General features: G+C 42.7%; 1 protein-coding gene across 2 annotated transcripts in view; it reads right to left on the minus strand.

The window, feature by feature from the left end:
• Positions 1-19028, minus strand: part of SOBP (sine oculis binding protein homolog) — a 112227-nt gene extending 93199 nt beyond the window's left edge. For both annotated transcript variants that reach the window (XM_066547139.1, XM_066547138.1), the window contains exons 1-3: positions 18859-19028; positions 9514-9652; positions 7481-7666 (exon numbers count right to left, since the gene is read on the minus strand). In XM_066547139.1, the coding sequence (XP_066403236.1) occupies positions 7481-7666; positions 9514-9652; positions 18859-18954 (421 nt within the window). In that variant the 5' untranslated portion in view covers positions 18955-19028. The remainder of the gene's footprint in view (positions 1-7480; positions 7667-9513; positions 9653-18858) is intronic.
• Between the last annotated feature and the right edge of the window lie 1467 nt (positions 19029-20495).

The raw sequence follows: 20495 nt of genomic DNA on the forward strand, positions 1-20495 counted from the left end.
TTGCACCGCCTCTTTAGGTCTTAATTAAGCAGAATGTTTGGAATTTTTTTCCTTTCAAACCCATGTGAAGGAGCTGCAGAAAATTGTTCCTCTTAAACCCAATGAGCAGCAGTTTACACTAATCGATCTTATATGGAGCCATAATTTAAACAGGTGGGGGAAGTGAAGGAATGTAATGAGTACAATGGAGTAAATCCATCATGAACAGCTCTGTCTCTTCATCTAAGCAAACCAGCATGATCTATGGTGTTTAGTGCAATGTTCCTGAAATCCCTACAATTCTGGAGTTAATCCTGAATCAGTTTACTAAGTTTTAGATTGCGAGACTCTAATAATACTGTTTTGAACTGAGATGTATTTTCAATTTTAACTCCACCTTCAAAAAGTTGGGTGAAACTAAATGCAGCTACAGCTCTAATCCTGAATATAATGATGATTCAAGGGCAGGTACTTCAAAACCTTATTTTCCATATTTCCTTGCAAGAAATTCAGCAGGAGATAGTCAGCTCTTCTGGCAAGAAGATGACATCTCTCCCAAAGGTGCCCAACCACAGTACTGCTATGCAGAAGGAAGACCAGGAGGATGGAGTGTTTAGGATTGAGATTTCAAGTATGGCACCCGGACTGAGTGAGCCTTTGTGAAACCTGTACCTTGATTGTGGTTGTATCCATGATCTGATACAAAAAATATTTTGGAATCCCATCCCTCCTTCATGTCTTCCAGCCAACCAACTCATCTCTGGCATGAGTTTCCTTCCATCACACTATCAGAAGCCATTTTTCTCCATTACTACTTTCTTCTCTTTTTCTCTTTGCTGCATCCTACCCCCTCCCCCAGGCAACTTGGATCCTAGGTTTTTTGGGTAGGCAGCTATAATAGCCCTTTTACTTTGAGCTGGGAAATGCACTCAATCCACTGGTGTATATATAACTTTAAATATTTTAACTGCTTTCACTATTACTTTCTAATGAAAAGCTGCAAAACTTCCTTTTAAAAGACTTAAGATCTTAACTTAACTTGAGCATCTGCAGCAATAACATTAAGGGCTCACTGTTTCCACTGGGACCTGCCAGGATTTCAGAATTGGATAATTCTGAGTTACTCTCCTGCTGCTCCTGAAATCCCAGATCACTATTGAAGAAAACCAAGCAGCATGTGTTCAGATTTTTCATCCCCAAGTAGTTCCTGAGGTTGTTGATCCCAAGCAAGGCAGAAGCACCATTACAGTCAATTTTCTTACACCCGAAATGCTTTACCAAATTAATCTCAAACCAAAAAAAGGTGAAGAAACAAAACTTCTGAGACATTGCTGCAGATTCCTTTGTGATATCACCTTAAGCGCTCATCCCCTAAACAGATGGGGCACATGACAAACTTAAGGTACAAAAAGCACCTTAAAAAAGTCACTACCAGAGGAAGATTGAAATATAGGCCTGACAATAGAAAGCTTGCTGCTGCCATCGCTATGGAAATATCAGAGCCTCTACAATGCATTTCCTTTTAAGGACCAGTCTCTTCAAGTTCACTGCTCTGCCAATAAAGCAAAATGTCCCAGCCCCTTTTGAAAAAGTCATCTGGGGGAACCACGGCCTGCCTACGTTTTCTATGCATGAGCTGAGGCACGTTCTTATGCGTAGTTCAGAAGGGACTGAATGCACAACACAAAAGCTGGCATGCAGGCAGGTTTTAAACATGCAAACAAAAAAAGCACCTACTTCAGCTAACAGAGGGGGAACCCCCTGTATACTTGAATACATGCTATTAAGGTGCATACATGGACTTTATTATTTTCTTTTTAACACAAAGGAAACATTTGGCCCTCCACAGAGAGCAAAAGACATCAACAGCAGGCTAGATAGGGCAGGCATCCTGGCAACCACTGGCATTTAAAAACCCAGGCAATAATAACCCTACAATCACTGGAAATTTGATGATGCTTCAAACTGAAAACAAGAGAAATAATTTGAAAAGTAGTGACTATAGGATTTGTTGCAGTGGTCTTTACCAGAGGGCAAAACCTACAGTTAGAGAAATTGTAACACTGTTCATCAACCTTCAGATATCTTCTGAAGTGGGATCCAGAGCACAGTAAAATGAGCACGGAGCACAGAAGAATACTGAAGAGGGATCCAGAGCACAGTAAAATGAAAGTCTCCTCCATATACAGACCTAACTAGATTTGATAATGCGGTCTTTACTTAAGGAAAACTGCTACTCAGTTCTGCCTGGAATCAAACTTCTTCCTACTGTAGTCATAGATCCAATTCCTCAGTGAATTTTGACAGGTAATCTTGGAATTAATTTTTAGTGGCCTGCTAAATACATTCATGCTTTCAGATTCCTCCAGTGCAATTTAAATATTGAGAGAGGTTACAGCAGGCTGTTTCAGAATGCTTGTAGGGCAGGAACTCTGCTTATTCCCATATGTTGCACAAAGTTACTCATCTGTACTTGTATTTACAAAATCTCCTATAAATTTTAATTTTAAAGCAATGCTAAACCATAACACAGAAAATTACTGATTTCCTTCTATAAAACAACTAAATACTTACTTTAGTATTTGAATCTGATATTTCTTTGCCAGCCTAGGTCACAGGCTGATTTTACAAGTCAGCACTGGAAATGCTTCTCCTTTAAGACATTTTGCCTCATCAGATACCATTCCTCCAGCCTAGTCCTCCTTCACCTTCACAAGTTTCTGATAACTTCTGGTACAACTCCAGTCATAATTCAGAACCTAACATTCTGTTGAGACATTCATCTGTGGGTTATAGGATCTACATCCCCTTTCCTTCTCCAAATGTTGTGAAAACCTTGCGGGGGAAGCATTATTTCTCCCTTGTACTTTTTTCCTCTGTGGAAAGCTCAGTCAGCTGCATGTCATCATGCTTTCTCCCTCCCCTTCTCCTGTGTCCCTTGGCAGTGACCTCCCCTCGCAGCACAGCATCGCAGGAAGCTTGTTAGGGATGCTCCGAGCAGCCGGCACACTCCGTGCATCACTTGTACACAGAAGGAGGCAGGAAAGGGAAGGATTTTGTCGACCCTCATGCTCAAAGGACAGACCAACCAATGTACTGTCATGGGGATCACAAGATAAAACAAATCAAAGAACACTCAAAGAAATGGAAAAACTGAGACACCATAGCCTCCAGCAGGTGCCAGGGGAAGGAGGCAGCTTGTTCTCACCCACATTGAAAGAATTTTTTGCATTCTTCTTTGACTACCCTTGATTTCAGCCTTCCTTCATCCCAGGTAACAAGAGTTGTCCAGACTTGCCTGAGCAAAAGGGCAGAGTCACCCTAAGTGCCCTCTCAAATTTACTCTATCATTAAAGGCTGCAGAATATCAGAAGGTTTGCACACTACATACTAAGGCCATATACCCCACACAACTGTGCTGAGATTTTTAGTTCTGGGTCATTCCAGGATATTGCATTGCTGTTCCTCACTATTTCTATGAGACTTTTAAAATGGGGAAAAAACCAACCAACCAAACAAGCAAAATAAAAAAAAACCTCACCAGCCTTCTTTACATTGCTGTGCAGGAAATAAGAACCTTCTAACAGCAAGCAGAACTAATCTTAGGATCACTTTGTTGCAAGAGGCTGTACTCAAGACTAACCCTGAAGATCACTGAGAATCTGCAGCCAGGTCTAAATGTAGTTGCCAACCAGCTGGGCAAGACGGACTCTTACTAGCCACAAGGAGACTCCTATAGCAACTCTCTGGAGGCTGCATTGACTTCTCACATGCTTCTAGATGCAGGTTGGAGGGCTGATGCTGACTTATAAAGTGATGTTTGATTTGGGCACTGTTCCAGTGTGGTCTCTCTGGCTGGTGCTGCAGATCAGGGGAGTGCTCTTGCAGACAGCCTCCCATCTGAGTAACTTGCATTCTCCTGGTGGATGCTTCCCACGACTGGATTTAGCATCCTCCACTGACACACCATAACCTGAGTCTGTAGATACTCAGTGCACCACATAGGGCCCATGCATTTAACTCAGCTTTCTTTGGGTTTAATTATGAGGTACAGCAAGGAGAGAGTGCCTTTATTGGAGCTGTTTCGATTTGGTTAGTAGCACCCTAATTCTTTCCAGAATCATATAAGCAAATTAGAACCTAACATTCCATTTTATTAAAACAGAAATCTGAACAGCTTGAAGATAAAATTTTAGTCAGACTGTTCAAAATTATTTGGTTTTCAAATTAAAGAAAAAACCCAAACAAAGCAAAAAAACCCCAAAAAACAAAACAAAAAACACCAAACCAAAAACCACTTTATTGCAAAATAGGCATGAGGGGAAGAAAGGTAATTTTGTCAACTCTTCAAGGTTTTAGCCTGGTCATGCAAAATATGAATGCAAGCAGGACCCTTGTTGAAAGCTTTCCAGCACACTCAAGGAAAACCTAGTCTGCTGAAATCTTCAATGGCAGCTTCCTAGACAGTTTAGGATCAGCACCCCTTCCTCCATTTTTTCAAACTGATAGCTGTTTCTGATAAAGAATTGTATTTGCCTTCCTAGAAATCCTGTTTCCCTTGGCTTCCTGACTGTTGTTTCTACCTCTGCAATTGCTTTGTCAGTGCACATTGCAGTTTCCTTCTTGCTGCTCTTCAGGTTTGTGAGCATCCCCCATGCTCTGCTCTCCTTCCTCTTACCTGTATTGAATCTTATCAGCAAAATTATTCAACTAATAATTCAATGGATCTGCTTATCCTCTTCAGACCATTACACTCCTGTCCAAATGAACACCTCAGCCTGTCTCTCTGACACCTCTTTATTCATACCGACCCTTCTGTTCAAGATCAATACAGCAAGAATTAAAGTCTTAATAATTTCTCCCTGAGTGCTCACTCCATATTATTCGCTCAATAAGGATGGACTGCACCATTTTTCCCGTCCTTCAGGTTCATGATTTACATATCATTTTCACCTGTAGGCACTCCCTTTTAAGCTATAGTGAAGTCTTGTAGATTTTTCCTTTGTACAATATCTAAAAGCTTTTCTCACCATTCACAAACTCTGGACACATCCTAATTCTTAGCCTCCCAGTCACTACAGTGCATCACTACCTGGTGTTCTCTCTGGCCTGTAACGTAGCTTTGCCCTCTGTGTGTCCACACAAAACATGCTGCAAAGATCCCTTTTTCTGCCCAGCATTTTAACCTTGGAACTTGCTCTTGGCCTTTCTGCCTCTCTCTCTTGCCCCCTTACTTCATTTATCCACTCAAACGTGGATAAATGCTTTTGTGGCAGGTCAGTCATAGCCTGACTGTCCCCCATGTTGAAAATGTCAACCTTCACCTTATTAATTAATGATGTGAATCTAATAATTTGCCTGTTCAAGTCAAAGAAGCACCTTTGTGCTGTTGCCAAAGTCATCCCCCCTATGCTTGTGAGGGACTCCAAGAAAACATCCCCAGAGTTACTCTTGTCTGGCCTTGTATCACTCTGAAGTTTTTTGCTTTGATGTAGTGCCCACAAAACGGTGTCAGAGTGCAGTGCCAAGACCACTGCCTTGCACACTGGCTCTCCTGGAGCCTTTGTACTCCCTTTCCTACCAGTTGTTTCTTGCCAGGCTCTTGAGGGTGATCATGGCTAGGGCACCTACACCCTAAGATAAAACAAAACCATTACTACCCATCCTTGCTGCAAATCCCACAAAGGTGGTGATTCTCCTCCCCCTCCAATCCTCCCAAGCTTTGGTCTCTAAAACAAAGATGAGATAAACACATTCATCTGCTCAGAAGTCATGGTAATCTAGTGCTCATTACCAATCATGGGATAAAGTCAGAGGAGGCAGAGATTATGCATTCATATCTCCTGTGCAGGTGAAACAACAACATTATTCCTTGTTAATGAATTAATTAAAAATCTAAAGGTGGGAAAGACTTATGAAAAGCTCTCTCTACACATTACCCTTAGAGGTACATTTGAACACAGGATCATATGTTGTAGGTGGACAGGCAAAGAACAGAAGGCAGTTGACTTGGCCAAGATTCCCTTGTGTCCACTTAACTACTGTTGCAGTAATTTGTTTTTCTACTTCATAGTTCAATCTCCTCCTGCTTATTTGGTGTCATAAAAATCCAGCAACTCTGGCAATTTTCACAATGCATGCTATAGCCTTGTGTTCACATACCACAAATTCAGCATTCTGGATTCATTCGTGACTCAGATTGGAGGGGAAAATAGCTTGGGATGGCACAAGCCCTTGATTAAAGCTTTAGGGCCAAATCAACAACAGCTGAGGATCCAGCCCATATGGCCTGAGATCTTTAGCTGTGTAAAGGCTGCAGGAATGGGCCCAAATAGCTTTGGTAATTAGCAAATATCATATAAAATAGATTGAAAGTCTTTGGCAATGAGCATGTATTGAGTAACATTTGGAAATTATTCATAGAATATTATATACTTCTTTAGAGATAAAACTCAACGGCATAACAGTAATTTAGGAGGGGCAACTGTAGTCTATTACATGACCAACAACAGGCAAACACCTTCTGGGATCAATGAGTATTTTACAGCTACCTTTAGACAATGTCACAAAGGGCAGAGGTGACTTGGGACCTGATCCTACAAGCAGTTTTGCCTCTGCAGAAGCACCCTGGCACCTGCTGGTACCTCTTTGGCCCTGTGTGTGGAGAGCTGATGTTCTTGGGTAGGAGTTGCATGTCACCCTGTATTCCTCAGTGCCTTGGTCACTCAAGAACAACCACAACAACACCCAGGGACATCCATGGAAGCAGGACTCAGCTTGCTCCTATCTGGATTCACCAATTTTCACACCGTGTGGAGCAATAAACAATAACACAACAATTAATCACCCTGGTGAAGCAGTAAGAGCTCCTTCCACAGATTAGAGTAAGCAGCATGCAGAGGGGAATAAATCATTTTTCATGCAAACTCTGAGGAATGGCATGTTAGAAAACCACTCCTGATAAAAATCTAATGAAAATGTAAAATGTCTCAATGCAGTCTCCTGGGTAGAGTCAAAATCATATTAAACCCTTGAGAGACAGCGGTCAGGGATTTCAATAGGAATCAAGAGACAGTATTCCCAGTATGAGCTTGTTAACCTGATATAAAGACATGATACTGATTTGATGGCTTTGTCTCTTTCACTGTTTCCTTCATGCAGCCTATTTTTAATTTAATAATCTTCCATTAATTTAGTTAAAGGCTTTATTCACCAGAACAAAAGCTTTTTTTTTTCCTAAAAGCAAATGCTCTTGAAGTGCTGAGAGCATAATCCAGCATGAGGAGTGTCACAAGCAATGCAAGTTTGTTGTCATTGCATTTGCAGGAGTTTTTCAAGAATACTAAAGTGATTAAAGCCACTCTCCCATTCATTTTTAAAGTACCCTGTGACTGGATTTTAATAATTTTGAAATCAGCCCTCTTGCTAAGACACCGGGATCCAGTGATCTCAGGACATTGTCAATAACAGTAACCATTTTTACATGTTCATTAGGACTTACCTGCTGGTGGCTTTATGAAAGGTGGTGGAATTAATGGGACAATTATAGGTACATTCCCATGATCCTTCGACCCTGCTGGTGAGTCTGATAGTCCATTTCCTGTGGCAAGCCCTGGGTAGCTTGGGTTTATATTGTACGGTGAAATAACACTGTCCTCAGGCAATTTTGGTTTTGGCAAAGAATTTTCTGTAAAACACAAAGAACACATTGTACAGTATGACACATAAATTTCTTAAATGGCTCTACATATTTTCACCAACCTCTTCATTAAATTACTTACCCTAATATAAGAATAGTGCACAAAAATCCAAGGTATTTTCCCTTTTAAAGAAATTGATACTTTCCAGTAATCTTCAGAAGTGCTCCATTCTTTTTTCAAAATCAAACTCACACTTTCTTTTTGCAAAAGGTAAAAGGTGGGATTATTTTGTCATGTATAACCTTAGTATGCCTGATTTAGTCAATGGCATCCTATTCTTGTACTTAATTTCTACTGTTTGCATGGTGATCACACTTGGTGTGCTGTGATTTCACCAGTACAAGGAGCATGAACTGAAGAATAAAAGAATTCCTATTCTCTATAAATAATATGAGTAGTTATTATAAAAGCAATTTAAAGAAAGGAACAAAATATTGAAATCACAGCAAAGCATGCATAAAATGATGACAGTTATTATTCTAATTCTTTAATCCCAAATCACCTCTGGATTCTTATTTCTAAGAATTTCTAAAATAGCTCCCAGCCATGGGACTCCCTCTTCTCCCATCTCTCAGAACAAGAAATATGCTTTTTCCCTCCCAAAAACTGCATACACCAAAAATTTCTATCTGTTGCAGGCATTTGACATATATGGTACATAAAACATGATTTGTATCATGTGCCTGTTAAAAAAATATTTCACAATTTTGATCAAGCATAGACTGGAGCCAGTAATCATTCAGTAAAAGATGTATTTATTAAAACAGAAACAAATTAATTGTATTACTACACAGGCACCAGTTTCTTCAAAGGTAGCTTAATGACATTAAGTTTTCAATGAAAAATAAATATTGATCACCAGTGTTGTTATAGTACTAACAAGCTGCAAACATTCAATTTTAACACAATTAGGTTGTTTCACCTTACCTCTAATTTCTTCCCCTTTTTTCTAGCCATCTGTCCCTCAGCACTGGTCTGTCTGGTGTCAGTACTCATTGCAACACTCACTGAATACAGTGCTGCTGCTGGCTATCAGAAAGAAAACCCAAACACTGCTGTCCATGAACACAGTGAAAAGCAGCACTCAAGTGGATAAAAGTTGCTGGAATCTCCTCTCTTTACCTCACCTTTGAGGAACTCCTGTTGGACAAGTCAAGATGCAGCAATTTTCTACTCTTCTCCTTACCCTGATGACAAGCCCCTATCCATCCCCAGAGACTGAGGAGTCAGAAGGCAAGAACCGAATGACCAAACAAACCAACGGGCTCTCAGCCTTTACATTTTGAATCACAAAGATTAAGCAATGTCTCAAACAAATTTCATCCACGGAAAATTTCTACCACAGTGCAGAAGACAGTACAGTACAAACATGGATGAGAAGCTTTTTGTGAACATTCACACTTGTTCCTACATGTGTGAATATTCCAGTTTAAAATCTTTCAATATTTTAAGAAGTTGTAGGCCAACCAGCATTAGCATGGGAAGCCAAAGAGTTTCTTAAGGCCACCCTGCTAAGAAAGTACTCCTTCCTTTCTCCAGTTGTGAGTAGTTTGTTGATACCACAGACACATGGCTTTCAACTGACACATGAAAGGCATTATTTGTGAAGATATATATCAATATATAACAATATATCAATACACCAACAGCAAATTTGTTAAATTACTTTTCTCCTAGCCTATCAGCTTCCCTGTGCCACAAGGTACTCTCAGGTATTTTTATGTAAAGCAACCAAGACACTAGCAGCAGAACATGCTTCACAATCAACACCAATCAGACAGGTTGAGCTATTAATCCCTCTTTACATGAACACAGAAACATGAAGTCTCGTTACCTTTGAGAACAGAAATGTGCTGGCGGCTTTCCCCATCTGCTGAGTAGTTCCTGAATTCAATATCTTCTCCATCTTTCAGTTCTACCTTATCATAACCATACCAGCCAAGGAGCTCATTCATAGTGTTTTCAGCAAAGTTCTGAAAGAGAAAAATTACCTACTTATTTATGTAATCAATAACCATTTGGAAGGAAGGGAGGACTGCATAAATCGAACCATATCTGCGCTACATGAGGAAGTGTCAGGTTTGGCCCACCTCCTCAAAGACTAATGTTCATTTCATAACTCAAGCGCATAAAGTGAAACGCATTTAAATCTCCGACTGGCACATGTAATTATGACAGAGACTCATATGTCTGTAATTTAAAGAAAATGAAAAGGAGAGTAATTTATGACTTTTGCTCTGACATTCAATGTCAGAAATATTTTAACATACATTTCTCACACAAACTTGTCTGTGTTGCCATAAAATATTTAAGACTGTAGCAAGAGAATAACAGAAAACCAAGTTTTTTTCTAGCCAGCAGTTAATCAATCTTACTGCGTTACAGTCTTTTCAGCTGGAGCAGGTCACTGACACAATTACAGTTCCTTGAGGTGCCCATGAACCAAATCAAATAAAATCGCAGCAGACGTTTTTTCTCAGTTTTAAGCCCTTGCATAGTCAAAGCACTTAAAGATTCTTTACTGTGAAAGCATTCTACCATCATTTTTCATACAAATATTTCTTATATTTGTTTAAGAAAACCTTTCTCAATTTTGCCGTATTTATTTTCAAACCAATTTCCAAGCGGCTGAGTGGTTACATTTTATGTTTGCATGGAAATGTAAAGTATGGAACACAACTGTCATAACCCTCAATTTCTATTAAAAATATGTCCTCTAGGTCATGAGGCAAAAATATTTCTGTAGAAAATGCTCATTACTGGGCCAGGAGATTTAGTGGAGTAAGTTAAGAAATCTGCAGCCAGGCAACAAAGCTTTCTGAAACCAAATAGTGCCACAGAGCTCCACAGCTTATGGATTTAGGAAACTGCCAAAGGAAACCAGCTAACGAATTACTGCAATGGCAAAGATCAGTTTAAAGTAGTATGACAACTATAAGTTGAAACAAAAAAGCCACACACAGAGCCTTTCTATTTGGTTTTTGCAATTTTTTGCCATTTTTTTTATTAACACTCTCCTACAACAAATTCCAAACTTCATATTCCTCCAAGATCTTGACATCTAAATTAATGCCTCTGATAAGCACTGCCTCCCAGGACTCTGGCAAAGGAATAAGAAGAATACAACACCAATTCAAAACAAATGGTGAATGTCAAATTTGCAGGTTGCCAGATTTTGTCTAGTAACCGCTCTAGCTTAATTTTTGAGTGGGAGAAAGTCTAATGATAGAACACAGCCATTCTCCAGTCATTTAAACAAATACATAAAATTAATCAGATGATAATTGCTTTTGAATTCAAAGCTGCAGCAGGTGCTGTGTCCCAGAACCTCGGAGCGCTGCACTGCTCCTGGCTCATTCATCACACCAGATTACATAGGTGTTCTTGTCACACAAGGAGCACTGTAAAGCAGCTATAAGCAATAAACACAAGCAATTTGTACTCTACCAAGAGTATCATCTGTGCAATTATGTTACAAACACATTTCAGGAAAAGAAAACCCCAGACCAGACTCCTAAAGCATTCATTTCCTTTTGTTTTTCCCCCTATGCATTTTCACCTTACCATCTGATGGAAGTCACAATTCTGTGGCTGTCCTGTGCAGCCCAAGATTTCTGGAAAATATTCCATTATCCCACCTCTGCTTCTAGACTCAGCATTATAAGTATGATATGTGAGTTATGCCACTACTACAGCTTTCAATGAGTACAATGCAGTGCAAATGTGGCTAACAACTACCTAAATCATTTGAATGATGCAGTAATGTGTTTTAAATTCTAGTAAAATGTAAAATTTTTCTATAAGTTGTTTTTCATTGGTTTCTTAGTTTGTTTTGGTTTTTTTTCTTTTAGCTTTTTAGAAAACTTTTCTCTCAGCATTGAAGAGGCCAAATGCACTAACCTTGTTTGTAACCCATGGGAAACCAATAACAAAATGACCTGGACCTGGGGAGTCAAATCTCACCACTGCAGCTCACCCAAAATGACTTGAAAGGGCCCACAGAGGCCGAAAGGCAAGATCTGCCAGCTTCCCTTGCTTTGCTAAATTTCAACTATGGAGACACAGCCCTAGAGACTAATCTAGCAAGGTAGAGACCAATAGATAAAGTCTTACCAATTTAAACCCCATGCAACCAAATTAATTGAGTAGCTCTAAATTTGCCTCCTGTGGATGCTTTGTGTTTTATTTGCACTGCTGATCAACTCAGACAATGAATAATTTCTAATTACTTGTCAAGGAATACATAAGCAAGGTTGTACATATGTTTGTTTTTTCCTGAAAATTCATACTTGCATCTGTCCCTTTGAAATGTAGTCAAAATGACGGTTGGGTTTGTAATGGCACGAAATTTAAGTACCTTTCACATCTCATTTAAACTATCCATGATAAGTGATGCACCAAAATGAACACTCATACTGACAATAAATACATTGGATTTCAAAACCACTCATCATAGAGATCTGACTCTTTTATAAAATAGTAAATCAGTGGGGTCTTTTCTATTAACTTCAATGAGAGTACAATGAGGTTACATGCCAGCAATAACAAAAGTAAGCACCTTTTTACACTGATCTCCCAAAAAGAGTGGCTTGGACTTAAAAAAAAATAAAAGAAAAAAAACAATTAAGCCATTCTCCTTCATAATTTATCTTACCTACTACAATGATGCAAGTCACCCTTAATACCATTCTCTCAGTGACTAACAGCCAGAGCTCCATTACACCACACTCTATTCACAGCAAATGGAAAGCATGACCCCATCCTCAGCAAGCTGAGTGTCAAACCTGAGAAGTATTTTTTTCCACACTGACTCTATTGCATAGATGGGTATCCAAAGAACAACATCACCTTCCCTCAGACTCCTGACTACAACACCTATTTGCAGAGATGTCTAACACCCTGACAGTTATGCTGAGATCATGCTGAAGCCACTGCCCTGAAGCTGACCACTATTAATTCATTGTTTTCATGTATTTCCCCTTCTTCCATTTCAATGATAGACACAAAACACATGGATTCAAGACGTGGTAACAAGATAGGATTTGTAAAGACCGGTGTGGTGGCAATAGTCAATACACAAATGATTAGATGATTTTTCTCTGTGTGAATGCAGGGAAGGGGGGAAAGAAGAAAAATAAAAAAATAAGAGAGACAAGTTCTTGGTGAAGCTAAGGAAAGGAAGAAAGCATATTAATACACGACCTGTACATGCAGAGCAGAACATCACTGAAAGACATACAAGTGTCAAAGGCTTAGTGAAAGGAAGGGTGATGATTCTAACACTGAGGCATGAGAAAAGCAGGAATGTGGACTCAATATTGGAGCAGGAAAGCAGAAGCAGCAGTGATCAAGCAGACTAGACAGGAGCCAGAGGAATTGCAAGATCATGGACCTGCCAAAGACCAGGGAGGAAATGTGAAGGCAGGTGTGGATGACCAATGGAAGATGTGCAAGGAGCTGCAATTCAAAGCTTTGGCAGGAGCAGGACAGCAGAGGCATTAAGGTAGCCCATGCTTACTTTCAGACTCATTCCCCAAAAGGATGTGTAGTGTCTGCAGGATGAGGCTTCCACTCCACTCCCACAGCTGTGCCAAAGGGTTGGGATGATGTGAAAGACTAGTGTAGAGAGAAAACCTTACTCATAATCAGTAACATCTCAGATCAGCAATCACACTGATAAGCTGGGACCCTTACAGCCATTGAGCCCAAAAGGAGCCCCCCTGCAGGGACTCACAGACTTCATTGCAAATGTACAGCATGAAGCCTAACTTCAGCCAGGTGTGGAGGCAATGCTCAGTCCCCGGTGTGAAAACAGAGACCGAGCCCTGGTGCCACCCACAGTGTGGGTCAGCATCAGAGCTGAGAAGAAAACCACAGAAATCCTGTCCCACGTCCTTCTCTGCCCATTCTGCCACACCAGGCACCAAGCACACAAGTTTTTGAGACCACAGCAGAAACACCCGTCCCCTCTGCAGCTGCCAGTGCACCCAGGCAATTGGTTAACATCCCACAGGAGCCAAACCTCCTGCTCTTCCCTAGCTGACAGAGCACCATTACAGCTGCTGACTGCCCGAGCATTCACTACAGCTGCGGCACAACCAGCTCGTGCCTGCCAAAGAAACCGGCCCGAAAACGATCCGGTGTCCCCAGTCACACAGCACAGCCAAAGCCCTTCCTTCCCAATAGATGGCAATCCAGCCTTTGCCACTGCTAAGTCCCAAAGCATTTATCACCACTGTGGGGCAATGTGTAATTTGCATGTTTTAACTGTATGATTTCTCTACTCTTGTACTACACAGAAATATCTTCCCTCCTGGAAGAGCCAGGATAACTGACTGTTATGCTCATTGGTATTTCTACTTGAATTTGCACCTATTCCCCTGAAAGATGAAGAAGAGTGTGTTGACTCGCTAGACTGCGGTTTCCCTCCTTTCTGAGTCTGACTTATATGCTAGGCAGTAAAAATATAATCACATTTATTCCCACTTCAGGATTCATTTCATCGTAACAATACACCTACAGTTTGATTTTTTACATTACAATGCATCATTTCCCCAAATCTTTGCTAATTAATACATTCTCAAGCTATGCCACACATGTCTTTCCATCTTAGATTGCTTGACTTTCCTCCTCTATGAACATTATTCACAGAGGGCAAGGCCTGGCTTCACTGAATGAGGCCTGGCAAACATGGAGGCAGGAAACACAGGGGAACATGAGTCTGTCAGACTCATTTTCTTCTAGGTTTTACTGCTGAATGTTTATTTCAGATCTGGGAGGAAGCATAGTGGCTCCACTCCATTTCCTTGCCTGCATAACCCACTCAGTGTGGAGTCCCACAAATCCACTTTTCACTTCCACTGCATCAAGGAAATAAAAATGTTTCTAGGGGCACTATACAAACTTGGATCTTTTTTCCCAGCCCTCACATTCTTTGCTTGTTTATGTTGTCACCATACTGAATTCTGTAATTAGACCTTTACACTACCAGAAAGAACAATTCCATTATGCTTTACTTTCCTTTGTCCTCCCATGTATGTTTGGTTCTGTATAACCCACTTTGTTTGGGGAAGCAGTATTTCTGCAGTGCCCTGCCAGGTGAGGCTCCCTGTGCAGACAGGCAAGCCCTCTGCAGCCATCTCACAAAACTTCCATGCATACTCCACAGAAAAACCTTGGTCTCCTGAAATAATGCAATTGATAAAGTCTGTCTGCTTTTCCACTTTCCCAAAGATATTTTTTGCTTTTCAGGAGAGAAGGGAGGAGTTTCCTTGGAATCTTCCGAGCGCTCTGAGCAAACTGGCTCGCTCCAGGCGCAGGGCTGCTACGCCTGCTTCACCGCTTTCTTCCTTCTGACAGTAGTACTTTCAAATGCCAAACAGGGACTATTTAAACACTAAACTGAAAGATATTCTGATCAGTTTACTATTAAATGATAACAGATGGGGCTGCCCTAAGCTCTAGGCACCAGGAACAAAGCCTAATTTTAGATACAAATTAGTTATTGAGAATATTTATGGACAGCAAACTCCTTGGGCACATGGAGCAGCCCTGTGAAACTACAACACGAATTAATTGCTTATCTTTCAACTGTTAGAGACACATGGATACAGTGCCTCATCTGTGCAGGAGAACTTCCAGTGCAATTCAGTACCTCACAGTGATGTAACCTCACCTCACAGCATTGCAGAGCACCTAGCTATTCCTCCTGAGCAGCACTGCTTCCTGGCAGCAGGACTGCAAATGGAAATACAAATGGAAATAGGGGAGGAGAGATGGATGGGGGATCCACCACTGTGCCTAGACAAGTGCTTTCATCAATTTAACTTTTACAGATATTTTGGTCTTAAAACAGTAGTGGGTTCCCTGATGACAATAGGTTTGGATCTATGAGGTGTTCTGCTATTCACCAGCAAGTTGTGGTGAAAATGACACCAAACTGAATTTCAGAATAACCATCTGCTTTTCCTCCAGAGCATGTGGTGAATGCTACCTCTGGAAGAAACACTGGAAAGTCTCATCTGAAGGAGGAAAAAGGACAAAAGAAAAAACAACTAGAAAATGTAAGAGTGGCTGTAAAGGTCACAGTGTAACAAAACAGTTCCTTGTGAATATATTTTTCACTGAAACGTAATATCAGAAAACTGTGCAGAGTCATGTACTTTTTGCACACAACATGGTATCAAATTAAAATTTGTTATAACCATCGTGTACATTAGGTTAGTGATAACAAAAACGTAACTCAATATCTGGCATAAGGAAAGAGTGAGCAACCCGAATATCCATCCAGTCATGTTAAAACCAAGATGTGACATTACTGCTGGAAAACACTAAAGCAAGCAGTTAGGTGTTGTGATCTTTCTCAAGTAAATATCTGACTGTATCAAACAGCAAATCTCAAAGGAAGTCTCTGTAATGAGGTAATATTATTGCTCATTCATAGTGCCTTGAATTTACTACTTAAAATAGACACTTGTACCAATGGCCTTTTTAGTCTCCAAAGGAGGGAAAAAAGAAATCACATATACACCAGTCCTTTTTCTTTCTGCTAGCAAAGGGAGGCAATCTGATCCAACGTGGGCTGAAACCTGAGTAGGTCACTGTACACCATGATAAAATTCCCTAACCCCTGAGCCAAATTTCCCTGAGGGGGCCCTCCTACTTTCTCCTTTACTTTCCAAGCTGACTTTTCCATTCCCTCTCTCGTCTTTTCCTCCCCTTCATCTCTTTCATTTCCCCTACCTTAAAGCCTTGATATCTGATCTGCTGCTGATACTCAGGTTACAGTTTTTACAGCTTAGGCTGTCTATTGCTGTATACATTCCTTTCTTTCTGCTCTGCTGTGATTACTTACCAGAGCTTATTTTACACTGGTCCAGATGAAAGCAGTTCAGATGAAGGGAAACAGCCAGCCTGTTTGAACATTACAGATACAAACCTACACAAGGGCACATTGTGCTCCTTCTGTCATTTCACTGCAAACATTTTGCACACTGTAACCAATTTGTTATATTATTGTATTTTTCAGGTTTATTAAGAACAACTAGACATCAGTTCATCAGTAAAGAAAAAGGGTAAACGATCACCACAGGATTTTAATTTTCTCAACCAGTCAAAAATTCAAACTACTTCTTTTTCCTCCCCCCTGTTTTTCCCTTCTTAGATGATAGCAGCTAGCAGCCCTACTAAAAATGCATAGCACATATAGCATAGTTTATGCTGAAAGGTGGGCTATGGAAGGTTCTGCCATCAGCTGTCTCATTCTCAACAAGAAACTACATGGGTTCAAAATGTCCTTTCTACACACCTTTAGTTTTTAAGTCAGCTGAAATATTGAGGTTCCTTAACCTTAAGCAGTTAGCCATGATTAAAAAAGAGAAACTCTCTACACGAAGGTTAATGCCAGTGCTTAATACCAAAGCATTACTTTAAAATTGTGTAATTTTTCTCCTTCACACAATGTTGTTTTTGTTTCTTCCTCACCCTTTCAGACAAACATCTGTTATACTGTAGAAGAACAACTATCTCCCAAACCGCTGAGTGTGCCTGCAGCCAAAGTAAACAAAACAAACCCAGAGGATCCAGCACAGTCAGCCTTTATATCCAGCCAGGATAACATTTCACATGTTTTGATTAAAATTAGCTAATTTGTAATTCTAGAACCTATGAAACTTAAAAGCTGCAATCCATATAGATCGCATTAGGCGATGCTCTGAGGGGCCAATGCCCTGTACTACAGACCTCTGCAGTCCTCAAAACTATGTGGGATTACAATGAGCAGTGACTCTCCGGTGGCTGCACAGTGCCCTCTCCGAAAATAGGATGTGTCACATATCTCACAAAGAAAGATCCCGCTCCTCTGGACTTGAAGCTACTACAGTTTGTTTCCAAAGAGATGCACCAACACATTATTTTGTTTGTGCCCTTAATACTACTCTTGTCCACATTCACACTTGAAGTGCACACAGCACCATGTACACGCTCAACACACAGGCAGCAAGAACGAGAACGCCTGCCTCGGGCAGGAAAGGGCACCTAACCGAAATTAGTGGTGTGCAAAAGAGGGGAGAGGGGAGGGGACGGCGCATTCCCGTTTAATTTTACATGGGGAGATCAATGTTCTGGAAAGCAAAGATATTTTCACTAGGCATCATGCATATTTATACACTCGCCTATATAGTATACATACTATGTGAACGAGTGACATTTTCCGGGCAGTCTTCCACTTATAATCAGCCTTTTAATAAATTACATATTCAAATTAAATCTCAGCAGCTTTATCTCGTAGCCAGACTATGCTGTTTTAGTGACTCTATCTGCGCATTTAACAACAAGTTCAGCTGAAGTCTAGCAATACATTGTAACCAACTTTGGGGAATTAGAGACATCAAACAGGCAGGGAACAGACATGGAAAACCGGCGCAAAAAATAGGACCGGTCCAGCCTGGAACAGCGACCTAATGATAAATGAAGTTCCAAAATAGCGGTTTTGTGCCATCGCAGCCATCCCAACATCTGGAGCGGCCGCCGGAGCACAGCTGGAGTGGCACCGGTTCCTATCAAGCAGGACAGCCCTCCGCGCGGTGAATACACACTTCCATCAAAAGCAGCCCTCGGACAAGCCCTCGGACAAGCCACCTTCCAGCGACACCTCTGCGCTGCCGCGAGCCGCGGAGCCAAGCGGTGCAGCGGAGGAAGAGGCGAAAGGGGCACGGGGAGAAAAGGGGTCTCAAGTGCCAGACCGACGCACGGCTCAGACCGCAACGTTTCACTTTGACAATTTAATTACACAGTTGCAGCTGGCGATTGAAAATAGGACAGAAATACAGTGTTTAAAAGAGATCTCTTTCTTTCCTAACTTTAAGGGCTTCGCGGCTACCTGAGGGGGTAGCTATAGAAAGAAAGAGGAGAAAAAAAAAAGGCTCATCATTGGCACCCGAGGAGCTTAAAAGCCCAACGAGAGAGTTATTTTTAAAAAATAAATAAAGCTGGTCAATGAACAGGATTTGCAGCCTGTGAATTCGTCTCTGTTTGCAGCCCAGGAGGCGGAGTTGAGACACATTCAGTGCATCCTACAAAAAAAAAAAATGACAAGAGATCCTTTCTTATTTCATCTCCATGCTCGGAGGCGGGGGGTGCGGGGGGGGACCCCGCTCCCGTCCCCATCACAGGCACCTACCTTCATCTCCTCGTTGATCTCCCGCTTCACCGGGTGAGCCGGCTTCCTGCTCCTTTTATTTTCGGGAGGTCTCCCTTCTTTCTCCATTTCTGCCATTTTTTGCGCCTACTTGGTGGTGGTGGTGGTGGAGATGAAATGGCTGCTGGTGCTCTGGGGGGGCCGGGAGGGGCGCGGGGGGGCGGCGGCGGCGGCTCTCAGTGGTGGCAGGCGGCGCCGCGGAGGGCCCGGGGGGAGCGCGGCGGCGGCGGCGGCGGCGGGCGGGCGGGGGGCGCGGGCGGGCAGGGGCGCGGGTGCCCCGGCGAGTCAGCCATCTTCTGCCTCGCCGCCGGCCCGCATGGGAGCGGCGGGGCGGGCGGGCGGGAGGCAGCGCGGAGCGAGCCGGCCCCGCGCCTGCTGTGGCGCTGCTGGCGGGCTGCCGCGGAGGGGGCGGCGGAGGGAAGGGGGAGGCCGGCCCCGGACCGCCGGCGGGCGGGGCTTGCCGGCACCGAATCGGCCGCCGCTGCCCGCCATGGGAGCCGGGGAGGGGGGAGGTGCCGAGCACCGGGCGGAGCGGAGCGCGGCGGAGGGGAGGGGGCGGTGCGCACCCGCCCCCGCCCCCAGCCCGGCATGGGGAGGGGAGCCCGGTGCTCCCCACGAACACCCGAGGCGGCCGCCCGGTCTGTGCCCCCTAGGCAGCCGACCCGTCCCGTGTCGTCCCGTCCCGTGTCGTCCCGTCCCGTGTCGTCCCGACAGCGCCCGTCCCGTCCCCGCCGCTTTCAGCCGAGGCTCTTCCGCTGATCACTCCTGGTTTTCCCTTTATCTGTGGCGGGGAGGTGCGGATGAATGGTTTGGTGGGACGCGCTTCAGCGAGGAGGTGCCGGATTACAGCACACACTGTGGGCGATACATTGATTATTCCTAGGCTCTGCTTTCCCGCTTTCCCTGGCAGTCCCTGATTACCCGATAGAACACATTACGGCACGGGGGTGTCCATTGTTCCGATAGTCAAAATTGTGATCGTACGGGGTTTCTCATTATGACTGTGGTGCACCTTAAAATGATACGGTTTTTATAAAAACACCCAAACCCACAGTCGAGAGATGAACTGCGTTCCGTGTGGGCATGAGTAGGCTCCCCATAAAAATCTCTGTTTAGCCTGTCAAACACAAGTTCGGTTTGTGTGCAACAATGTTTAATTTACATTCTCTGTTTCCGAAGCTTTAAATCACTGGCACTTTTTAGCATAAAAAGTTGAGCACAACTTTGTTCGATTCGTTACTAAAATGAGCCTTGCCTGCCTGTCAGAGTGATTTCTAGAGACACGGGGAACATTTTCCCCTGTGACTTTGAGAATAAGAAGAAACGGGGATTTTGCACAGTCTCAGCTGTTAGAGCATCGAGCATCAAAAGATGAGATAGCAACCAGACTGAACCTGTAAAATCCTAGAGCACATCCGCAGTGGTAAGGTCACGGCCGCTGCGAGGTGAAGGTGCTGCCACTCCCCTCGCTGCCTGAAAGAATCAGGCAGATATTGGAAAAAACCCAGCCCTGATCGTTTGTTTTTCGCAGAGCAGCAGGACCTCGCAGAGACCCTCGAGAAGGCTGTGCTGGCAGCAAAGAGTTGCAGGAGTTCAGCCGCAGCAGGGCTTGTGCTGTG

This window comes from Molothrus aeneus, chromosome 3 (assembly GCF_037042795.1).
Source record: "Molothrus aeneus isolate 106 chromosome 3, BPBGC_Maene_1.0, whole genome shotgun sequence".
Lineage (NCBI taxonomy): Eukaryota > Metazoa > Chordata > Aves > Passeriformes > Icteridae > Molothrus > Molothrus aeneus.